At 36.2% G+C, this 12500-nt stretch overlaps 1 protein-coding gene across 2 annotated transcripts in view; it reads left to right on the top strand.

The window, feature by feature from the left end:
- The window catches only part of LOC135213117 (uncharacterized), a 7943-nt gene extending 372 nt beyond the window's left edge, over positions 1-7571 (top strand). Inside the window, exon 2 of one of the 2 annotated variants that reach the window (XM_064247021.1) lies at positions 6016-7571. In XM_064247021.1, coding sequence (XP_064103091.1) covers positions 6017-7258 — 1242 coding nt within the window. In that variant the 5' untranslated portion in view covers position 6016 and the 3' untranslated portion in view covers positions 7259-7571. Of the gene's footprint in view, positions 1-4308; positions 5846-6015 lie in introns of those variants that run through there. The other variant, XM_064247022.1, reaches the window with a different exon arrangement.
- Positions 7572-12500: the final 4929 nt, after the last annotated feature.

Genomic DNA, 12500 nt, shown 5'->3' with positions numbered 1-12500 from the left:
TCAAAGTCTTAAGACGAGTTCTTTTTTCTTTCAAATAATAATGTTTGGTACTATAACGTTACCTAAAAATTCAAAGGGTATTTTTCAACTGTATAATTGCGAAAGTAAGTTAGTTCAAATATATATATATATATATATATATATATATATATATATATTATATATATATATATATATATATATATATATATATATATTATATATATGATATATTTTATATATATATATATATATATATCAGCTAATTTTCTCAAATGCTCAATATTTCATTAAACTTTTTGTTCACTTTTAAGTGCCCTAACTTCAAAATCATATCGGTTTCATTCAACCCAACCGCCCACTTAAAAGAGGAAGGGTATAAGTAAATACCCACTTAGAGGAGCAGTCGATCATTGTATTATTCTTAATTATTTTATTATTATTATTATTATTTTATTATTATTATTGATATTATCATTATTACTTATATTATTATTATTATTATTATTATTCCAAGGAAGTACATTCCATATGATATTATATGCTGTCACCAAGGCGCCAATGTGGTGATGCTTTACAATAGAAAATCAGAGATTTTGAGGCAAGCAATTTGCCCTGAACTTTGCTTGTATCCCTGCACCTGTTCTTTGACTTCATTGTCCCTTTAACATATTCTCTTTCATTCTTTATTTCTCGAGGAAAGAGTCAATTAATTGTATTTCTCAAAAGACGTTCATTTTATGGGTTTTTCTGTGGCTTGTTGGTAAGAGCTTGGTTTTTCAATTTTTGTATGGCTTGGCTGCCATATATATATATATATATATATATATATATATATATATATATATATATATATATATATATATGAGTTCGGAAGGCCTTGCAGAACTCCATCCCAGTTTCTCTTCCCTGCGTGGATTTTGTCTTTATATATATATATATATATATATATATATATATATATATATATATATATATATATATACGTATATATACATATATATATATGTGTGTGTGTGTGTGCATATATAAATATATATAAATGTCTTTTACTGTAATACAACAGTATAATATGAAGATAAAAGGCCCTTAAAGCACTATTTGAACGTTGCCGCCATATATTCCGAGCACTTTCTTCTATGGTCCTGATCACTGGTGAGATATGGACATTGAATGTTTTGTAAAACATTCTGTGTCCATATTTTACCAGTGAGCAGCACCAAAGAAGGAAGTGCTCGAAATATATGGTGGCAACGTTCAAATAGTGCTTTATGGGCCTTTTATCTTAGTGTGTGTGTGTATATATATATATATATATATATATATATATATATATATATATATATATATATATATATATATATATATATATATGTATATAGACTTTTCCTCTTAGTTCAAACTGGTCAAAATAATTCCCTCTTCCCGCTCCTCACACACATATCAGGTAACTCAGATCAAGGCCGAGTCACTTGTAGTGAAAATTAAGTCAATAAGGCGAATCAAAAGACCAAAAGAACATCGCTTCAAAAAAAAAAAAAAAAAAAAAAAACGTTGCAAAACGCGTTTCTGTTCAACTGCGAGGGGGCCTAGAGACAAGAAGTGTTTTAAATCTCCATGTACACTGACATCCTAACGTCGCAGACAAAAGGATCCACCGTAATTATTTTGCGTAATCGCCTCTCCACAATGGGAGGGATTTTTTAAATTGCCGGGAATTACGTTTTTGTAGTTCCCACCGCGTCACGGTTTTTTTTTTACAGCGCATGCGCGCTAGTAATTTCGTTGCTAATCTGTAGTTGTAAACACTTTTTTTTATTCTTAATTAGAAGCAGTCGACTTTTATGCATTGTACAGAAGAAATTGAGATGTTAACATATATTCTTTGGAAGCTTGTTGTATATGAATAGGCTCACCTTCTGAATAATAAATAATAGTAATAATATAATAATGATAATAGTAATAATAATTCAATGGCACCCATGGTGGGCTTGTTCTATATGAGTAGAATTCACCTTCTGATTAACAATAATAATAATATTTTGGAAGAAGAGCCTCTTTTAAACGAATTCTGTTGAATAAAATGGCAGAATTCAGCGAATTAATCTTATGTATTATTCTATTCTAAAAATAGAAAAGATAATATATCAGATTAATTCGCTGAATTCTGCCATTTTATTCAACAGAATAATAATAATAATAATAATAATAATAATAATAATAATAATAATAATAATAATAATAATAATAATAATAAATAATAATAATAATAATAATATTCTTTGGAAGTTTAAGAATTTTCAAGTCAATGGCTGAATAATAATAATAATAATAATAATAATAATAATAATAATAATAATAATAATATAATAATAATAATAATAACTAATAATAATAATAATAATAATAATAATGTCTCCTTTGGTGGGCTTCTTCATATAAATAGGATTCATCCTCTGAATAATAATAATAATAATAATAATAATAATAATAATAATAATTCTCATTTGATCAAAATGATTACCTGACCACACCGCAGTGGTCATACTGGTACAAAAAATAAAATAGTCAGACTCGGGGATGATAACTCATTCCCCTGTGGGAACTGTGGCGTCGAAGGGATTCCTATGGTCGGTTTTGGGGGGGAGGGTGGTGGGGGCAAAGGTTCCCCTGGGGGTTCTTGGAACGGAGGGATGTGGAAGAGATGTGATTGCACCATCAGTCTCTCTATGGCAACCTCACCACTATCACTTTCAGTTCACAACTCTCGCTTTCGTCTTCTTCTTCTTCTTCGTCTTCTTCTTCTTCAAACTGCATTCCCAAAAGGATATCTTGTGTAGCTCCCTTGCTTTCGTTTCGTTGTTGTTGTTCCCTTATCTTTAAATTAATCTATTATAATCTTTTTTCTCTCTCCTCCTCCTCTTCTTCTTCTTCTCCTTCTTCTCCTTCTTGGTCAAGTTGCAGCAGCCCCAAAAGGAGAAAGAAAGTCAAACAGAATCGTTAAACATTGTAAGAGAAATGACGCAATTCGACACAGAAAATAATTCGCACCTCTCTCATATTTACGTATATAAATTCATCATCATTATCACCATTACCCATTTTAGTTTTCTGTTTATATTCTTCAATGTTAACCTTTCCTTTCCGTTATCATTCTCCGTTCGTGCTAAAACAAACCAAGTCAAATGGGCATAGACAGGAGACAACACAATTACATAATGATTCGCGTTGTTTCTATTTAGTGCGCTCTTTTTTTTTTTTTTTTTTTTTTTTTTTGTGGGGGGGGTGGGGTTTTCGTGGGGGAGACATAGAGTTTTTGTGGAGGGTGGGGGGGTGGGGGGGGGGGGGGGGGGTGGAACGGCTTCCTTGCCTTCTTGTAACACAGTCATTCAGTTTCGAACTTGTAATTGGTGGCGTTTTGTCGTTATTGTAAATATCCTTAGCACTTTTGTGCCATTTTCCTTTGGCGTATATGCAATTAATTGAACTTACAATATCCTCTCTCTCTCTCTCTCTCTCTCTCTCTCTCTCTCTCTCCATCTTTGAACAGAATACGTAACTGTTGTCAGTGATGTTTTATTATCATATCTTTCCTCTGTTTTGCTGACATCTCTCTCTCTCTCTCTCTCTCTCTCTCTCTCTCTCTCTCTCTCTCTCTCATTTACTATGGTGCCTGGTCTTCCAGTTTATTGTAGTATTATTCCATGTATCCTTATGCCTCTGTGTTTATCTTCAGTTTTATTCTACCCAGTTTTTTGCATTTCTTTCACACCTCTTTTCTATCACTCCTTTCATTTTTCCCCAATTTTTTTCCATTCTGTTCAAAGTTGTTTCAGTTTTTTTCCTCGTCTGTTCATCCTTTAGCATTTTTCTGGTTTCTTTTGCATCATTGTCGTAATTTTTTCAGTTACATTTGTATTATTTTTCCATTTTTTTATTTTCTAGAACAAAGATTATTTCCAGTTTATGTTTATCTGTTGTTTATTAGTAGTATTAGTCATTAACTTAATCTTAACCCTTTGCCATCCCTTACTGCCATTTGACAGGTCTAAATTTCAAGTGTTTAGTTGATATATTATCATTAGATAACATCAACGTCATTTTCAAACACAGTTTGTAAACACTCAGGCGGAGGTGCGTAGGCCTGGGTTGGTAAAGTCCGCATGACGTGACCGTGTGTGACGTCACATCCGCAGGCCCAGAGCTCACTCCGGCAGCGAGAGCAACAACACAGGTCACGTGGTTGGACTTTACCGGCCTAGTCGCGCGCACTTGCCCCTGCTGGTTGCTGTGGAGTCCAACCACTCATGTGTTGCTCTCTCGTTGCAGGATGCGGGCTGTGCTTGCTGTGCTGTTGGCGTTGGTCGCCACCGAACTGGCGCCTGCAAAAGCGCAGCTAAATCTGAGCAACTGGTTTTCTGGCAGTTACCTGCCCCCCGACAATGAACCTGCCCCTGGCGCTCAGTGCGAAAATGCCATCCAGACAACCACCGTTATCGATTATCGAACTTCACAGGTCATTCAGCCAATTACTGTCGACCGTTCACAGACTGCCATCGCTCAGGCTGTTGTAACTGAAGTGCAGGCTGTTACGACAACAATGGTACAGACAGAGAGCCGGCAAGTTCAGGTTCCTGTGACTAGAACTTACGAACAAGTTGTACAAGCTGTTCAGACAAGAATTGCAGAGGTCCCATACCAGCCTCCACCAGTAGTGGAGGAAGTCACGGAAACGAAAGTGATTGCCTCCACTCAAGTCAGTGAAAACGTAGAAACCAGCTACACAGAAGTGGTGCAGCCAGTTGAAGTGACCAGCACGCTGGTAGAGACCGCAATTTCAACTGCCATTGCTACTGAAACCCAACAAGAAGTTGTTGTTTCAACTAGAGCTTTTACTCCTGCTCCCATTGTAAGCAATGTCGTTGAAACACGTCAGGATGTCAGTACTGAAGTGGCTCAACTTCCTGCTGTCACATCTGTATTAGAAAGCGTCGTGGTTCAGACCGAAGATTCTGTCAGTTACATTACTCCTGCTCCAGTTTTCAACACTCAGGTTATCACTGAAACACAAGTAGATACTCAGATTCAGCCTGTTGTGGAAACTAAGCAGGTCGTCGTCACCCAGGAAAATACACGTACTGAAGTGGTGCAGGTTACAGACAACCAGATAGACTATGTAACATCTACTGTTTTGAAAGAGGAAGTCGTAACTCAGACATCTACCTTGGTGGTTGACAGTGTAGCATATGAGACCTCATACGTTCAGGAAGTAGTCGTCTCTACGCAAATCGTCGACGATGTCGACCAGCGTATTGTTACCAGCACGGCTTACACTCAAGTTGTTGATTACCAGACTGTTACTGGAGCTGTTGATGTCAGAGAGGAGGTTGTTGTCATTACCAACAATGTACCACAATATGTGACCCAAACTGTTGATAATGCTAGTCAGATAACAATCAGTCAAGTAGTCACAGCCGCTTGCGGACAGACCCAAGCTGGGTACAATTACAAAGCCCCATCAAATCCTCTTACTATTGGTTAGGTAAAATGGACATAAAACCCCATACTTTGTTTTTTCTTTTTTATCATAGGTAATCATATGTGCTTGTCAGTGATCACGGATAGTTTTCTTCTTTATAGCGCATTTGATTATTTTTTGTTTTTTATGATAGTTCTAAGCTGTGCCATTATCGCTACTGGCTAGCGCATCCATTATTTATGCACAACCTCGAGGCCCTTTCCACTCCTGAGAAAGTCTTAAGTTATTAGCCAATGGGTCAGTTGATTGTGCAGTACCGAGTTGTTTTGATGCAGCAAGTTGTAACTCATTTTTGTAATATAAACGAATATTAAACTTTCTCTAAAACTAATCCTTTATTTCCCCTTTTTATGAATTTCTAGTTGCTGTTAATGCAGTCTTTTTGGTAAGTTGTCATTGTTAATGGTTCATACATTTTTTTATACTGCTGCTTTTTAAAAATGCTGGAGTGCTTGGTTTTGATAGCTCATCAGTTTGTTTTTATCCCTTACACACAGGATGGGGCAGTACTCTATATTGCTGACACTGTTGCTGGTGGTTAGTGGAAGTTTGGGAGCAAAACTCACTGGACTTGAACCATCGTTCAGCAATGCAGATGTGCGTTTCAACGAAATCCTGGGTGGGGGTTACCTTCCACCAGCCCCTCAACCTGCTCCAGATGCTACTTGTGCAACAACTATAATCACAGAAACAAGCCTGCAAATCCAGACTCAAGCTGTTCCCACAACCTTCTACAATGACGTTGTAGTCACAAGCACTGCAATCTCTACTAGTGTTGTAGTACAAGCCCAGACACTCACAAACACGGAGACTGTTGTTAACACTGTTTACACCACCAATTACATTACAAATACAATCACACAGACCCAGACTGAAACACAGACCAGTACAATAAATCTGCCTGCTGAAACAGTCTACAATACAGCCACTGAAACCAGGGTATCGACTGTTGTCGTAGAGACTACCCGCATTGTTGTCGAAACCAATGTTGTTCCATCGACAGTAATCCAGACTGCGTATTCTACTTTGGTTGTCCCGACTACAATCATCAACTATGAAACTGCATATGTAACTAGCACTGTTGTACAGACTCTTCCAGCACAGACTGTTTACGAGACAGAGTATGTAACCAGCACAAACATCATTACCCAGACATTGCCAGCTGAAACTGTTGTTGACACCAATATCATCTATTCGACTTACATCAATAATATCGTGTCCACGCTACCTGCCGTCACTTCCCAGGTGGTATCCACCCAAATTGTCCCTGTTGTCACCACCATTGTCACCACACAGGTTGTCACCAACACTCAGTATGAAACTGTAGACCGTACAGAATATGCCACTCAGACCCAGACACAGGTTCAGACGCAGGTAGTTCCAACGACAGCCGTCAACTACCAGACCCAGATTGTTACGGAGACAGCGCAGAACATCGCAACGTCTGTTGTGTCTGTGCCAACGACAGTCGTCCAGACTGTGGTATCAACCCGTGTGTCTGTGGTTGAACAGACTGTCGCTGTGACGGAAACCCAGAGAGTGCCCCAAGTCGTGACAGTACCCGGTGGCACGTCTGTTGTTTACAAAACCGAGACTGTCAACAACCCTGTTGTGTCTACAGTTTACTTCACCAACAACATAGTCAACACAGTCACAGTTACCCAGACAGTTCCAGGGTATTGTGGCACCCAGGTGGCAGGATATAACTACAACAGACCAGCTGTCCCCTTCAACTTCTAAGAAAGTTCTGTCGAGTGAACCCACTTCCCACTGAGAGAGGTCACACAGGAAACGACCCTTCTGAAGCACTTCACTTAGGACCCAGAGATTTGGGTCTTTGAACCATTATCATCTCCGCGAGGGCTGGTCCTCTGTTTTTAACTCTTGAATCTATCTAGCTGTTTTGTGCCATTAACGTTTTTATTTATGATTTATTTTATTCCTCTGTAAGATAACCAAACGATACGATGTACTCTTGTTACTTGTTGTACACACGTGCATTACGCTAGCATTACATGAGCGGAGATTGCCTTTTTAATAAATATTATTTGTACTTAGCTCTTTTTATCTTCCTTGTTTTGTGTGTGTGTGTGTTTGTCTGTTTGATTCAATTAAGATTAAATGCCATCTGCTTTCATCCTCTCCTGTGTTACAAACTGTTAGTTTTTACCTTCCATTTTTTGGAACTCTTGATGTAGAATTTTGAGAGCTAGATCTCTCTCTCTCTCTCTCTCTCTCTCTCTCTCTCTCTCTCTCTCTCTCTCTCTCTCTCTCTCTCTCTCTCTCTCTCTCTCTCTCTCTCTCTCTCTCTGGCAGTTTTACTGTGGAACTATACCACCTGTGACACTGCTGTTGGAGAACTTTTTTTTAAGCTCTTTATGAAATTCCAATTCATTGTCAGCTTAAATTCTTGTTGGCCTCAAACTCACTTTTGTTAGTTTATGAACTTGAAATGGGTCCCAATAATACACAGGGAATAAGATCGTACTCGAGATTGGAATTAATATTAAACTGGAAGTTGGTAATATTTTGGTGGAGATAGGTAGACTGAACTACTGCTGTAGATAAAATCGACCAGACCCGTTGTTTGAAAGTTGAATGATTTGTTAATCTTCAGCAGACATGTATGATTATGAGATAGCGGCAGTATGGAAAGGTATTTAATTTGCAAACTGATTCACTTTTGCCGGTTTCAGTGATTTCTATAGTGATCCTTTGCCATCAAAGGACCCGATATTATAAATTATTTTAACAGTCTTTGCTGAAACTGTCAATCTTACGTGGTGAATTATTCCAGAAATGCATGACTTTATTAAATTAGATTTCACTGTAGGCTAGAATCGTCTCAGTTGGCTGGTGAGTTCAGAGGTCAACGCCCAGGTCTCTTTCTACCCTTTTTAATACCTTGAGACATTTACTAAAGGAGAATGGAGGTTTGTAAAAGTGTGGAAAATGTAGAAAAATCTGCCTTTGAAGCTAGAGGTATTTTCGTATAGATATCAAGCTTAGAGTATTGTAGACATATGTCGGAGATTTCCTTAGTATCATTCATGTCTTTAGGCGTTTATTAGGTAAATAGGAAAATAATAAAGATAATTTAGCCAGTGCTTTGACAAGCTCGCCAAATAAGTTTCTCCTTAAACAAGGACACGATCGGGTATCCTTGTTCGAACAGATAGATTTGCATCAACAAACTTCTAATTTGACCGAGTTCTTCCTTTAGCGTGAGGTTATTTCGATGTAACACATCTACTACTATGAAATTCAGGGCCTCTGTAACACGGTTTTTGGATTTTGCTCCTTATCAAAGCATCGGATGTGGCTGAAAGTTGACATATGTATATTTTACAACTACACACAAATTTTGTCCGCATTATCAATAACCTAAACCCGATAGTTTTAATTTTTATAGAGTAAAAATGATCTAGCCGACACCATGGCCAATGATTGCAAGCCAAGAGTCGAAAAACATTCATTACGTAAGCAAGGTAAACATCGTTTTACGAAATGTTGCCCCGCCCATCCACCGGACAGAAACCCATTCACCTTATTCCATCGGCTCTGAAACCCATAGTAGTCAAGAATGGCTAACAGGATTTGGAATTGTCCCCGTGGTTGCAAAACTGCATTTGTCTTACGGCTTGCAACTTTATACAATCAAGAGAAAGTCCGTGGCCATACTTACTTTAGCCTGAATAGGTAATTATTCAGTTTCTAGTTTAAATCCAATGTTTATGGTCTGATTTATATTTAGCGTAACGTGATTATAATACTTGTAATGTCATTCAGGATTTTGAACATTTCCATTAACTATTCACTATGCCACCAAGAGAGAGAGAAAGAGAGATTGTATGTAAACAGTCTTTATATAACTATTTTTGTTAAAATAAGATTTTTATCCAAAGTAAATAAAAGCTTATATGTGCTAAAATCTCCAGCAGACCAACGGATCATCCGATAGAATTTTTTTCTTCTTTAGTCTGTACGACCATGTTGGATATAAAGACTTTATGAATGGCGGAACGATACATAGATGTGGGTGGGGTATCTGTGCTAGCGTAGTAATACTACTGTAGCAGTAGTGCCGCAAAATTAGTAATAGTAGCAATGTACATGAATTAAACGTTTAGGCCAACTGCTGGGATCCTTGAGAATCATTTGGCACTTCTTACAACTACTCGAGAAATGAGTTTTTATAGCCAGAAGTTAGATTTTCTAATACAACAATGTCCATGATAGCCTTCAGTGTTATAGGCCAAAGTGGGTGGGGCCTCATGAAGTCATCATTCTGACAATAATTATTGGTGAAGGTTTAAAGCCAAAATACGGTACTGGCTGTTTTTTTTTTTTTTTTTTTTTTTTTTTTTAGTAAATAGGTAGATAGCCGATAAATAAAAATTGCTTGACATTGGTTACAGCAGTTATCAAATCAATCTTGTCTACTATGTCTTTGAAAATTACCAACTATTCCCTACATCTTGTCAATCTGATTGTGACCTATAAAGTAGATTATAATTTCTTAGGACACTTATTTTGGGAGTTAGTCTAATAATCAAAGTGTTTTTGTATTTATTAACATATTTTGTTGGTTTGTTCATTATGATAATTGTCAGTGGAGAGGATTCAGAGTTCATAAAGGTGTACTGCTTTGCTTGTATTTAAATTTTTGTCATCGTTGCCAGAGGTATAGCCTTCGTTACGTATAGCCAATCATCCATCGAGAAAGAGGGAAGAAATGCTGTCATAAGTTACGTAAAGAGTGCGTTCGAAACCTTATCTCTGAGTAAGTTGGCCCGTCTTCAAAAGAAGTCACTTTTACATTATAAGTACCAAATTTATTCAACCTACGTAATGCAGAATACAGTCAAAATTTATGTGTAGATATAATGTGTATTCTGAATAAGCGTTATATCTATGAAATGCATAGATAAAAAGTTATTGCCAAAAAACCGTGTTACAGAAGCCCTGAATTTCATAGTATATTCTTTAAAGGTGGAAAAGGCAACATTTTGATGAAACAACTATCAAGTTACTGGAGCTTGGGAAAGCAACATTATGATGGAACAGCTATCTAGTTCCTGGAATATGGAGAGGCAACGTTTAATGAAAGACCTATCTAGTTCCTGGAAAATAGAGAGGCAACCTTTGATGAAACAACTATCTTGTTGCTGGAACTTGGGAAAGCAACCATTTGATGATTCCTGGAAAAAGAGGAGCAATCTTTGATGCAACAGCCATATCTGGTTCCTGGAATATGGAGAAGCAACATTTGATGCAACAATCATCCAGTTCTTGGAATATGGAGAAACAAAATTTTATTAAACAACTTATTGTTGTTGTTGTTGTTGTTGTTGTTGTTGTTGTTGTTGTTGTTGTTGTTGTTGTTGTTGTTGCTGCTGTTGTTGTTATTCAGATGATCCGTCATTCATAGAAGTAACTGGAAATTCAGAAAGAATAATAAGTGGATAAAATGTAGGTAAATTATTTAAGCAAAAGGAGAATTTTTTCTAAGTGTAGTAATGCATTGTATCCTCGCTTGAACGTTCGAGGTTGTGCTACATTAAAGTCTAAATTAAGCCTTTATTCTTTTCCAGGAGCGCAAATCTTTGGAGTGTATCAATGGTTATTCCAGCTGAGTAGCAAGTAAGGATCTGCCTATTTCTTTACGTTTTGGTCATAAATGAAACAAAGAATCATTTTACTACATTTATTTTAATCTTAAGACAGAATTTCACAGATTAGGGTAAATTTTATTTGGCAGCAAACGCTTTGTTTTGAAGTCTGCAGCATTGAAAGAACATCAAGACTTCTTGTGTTATCTAATTGCATATTATACCTGGCCATTAAACGCCATCTCTTCCTTTACTTTAAGTATGCGTGAATCTAGACTATGAAATATAAATCGGAACTTTCACCTGTCCTTCCCTGAAACTTTTCTCAGCAGTTTCAAAATCAATTCCATTTTTAAAACGACCACTTACACGAGTTATAACTTCTTGCTTATTTACAACAATTGTGACAAATCTTACCATTTTTTATGAAGACAGTCACCGTTAGTGACTCATAAATTGTATTAATATTAACTATCTTTGATTAATGATTATTAGTCTCTATTTTAAGGCTAATAACTGTTTTGTATATCGCTGTAAGTATCACACTTGCCGCTATCTCGTTAGACTGTATCCAAAAGAGTGAACAACAAATTTAAGTAATTTCACATAAATATTTCGCATTTATGTCATTTAATATACCGTTATTATGCAAGATATCATTGTAGTTTACTCCTTCACACTCAAAATTTAATCTTCAACGGTCAAGTAAAGTAAAACTAATGAGTTAAGTCGCTAATCTAATTTAGATACTAGTTCCATAGTTCAATACGAAAGTACCGTTTTCTATTAAGTAAGATGGAAGGTTTTGAAGAAAACGAATCTGTAATTTTTGAATGTGATGGGACACTCATATATTTGTATGACAAGAGCTTTAGTCATAAGAAGAAAGATTTAATATATTTTTATAACGAGAGCTTTAGTCATTAGAAAGATTTTATATATTTTTATGACAAGAGCTTTAATCCACAAAAAATGATTAAAAGAACACCCAGAATAATAACAAAAGCTATCAATAGTGAAATATACCTAATAAGTAATTTTTATTCACAAAAAAGATTAAATGAATTGATAATATTCTCTTAGCCAGATAGCAGAAATACAAACAAGTTAACTTGGTTTTAAGCATAGAAAATCTTCAAATGTTGGCTAATACAAATAAAAATAAAGTATATATTAAATACATAAAAGTTTTCTGCGTCTAAGGTAACACAAATAAAAGATATATTAAATGCAAAATAATCAAGGACATTTTGGGTGCTTTTTATTTAGCTGAATATTTGTATACTATATTACGACTGTGATTTTAGAAAGACGCTTTGCAAACGTACCTATATCCAGTTTATAGTCACTCAGCTGAACATTGTGATAAG

This window comes from Macrobrachium nipponense, chromosome 42 (assembly GCF_015104395.2).
Source record: "Macrobrachium nipponense isolate FS-2020 chromosome 42, ASM1510439v2, whole genome shotgun sequence".
In the NCBI taxonomy this organism is placed as follows: domain Eukaryota; kingdom Metazoa; phylum Arthropoda; class Malacostraca; order Decapoda; family Palaemonidae; genus Macrobrachium; species Macrobrachium nipponense.
This window is presented reverse-complemented; position numbering and strand designations above follow the sequence as displayed.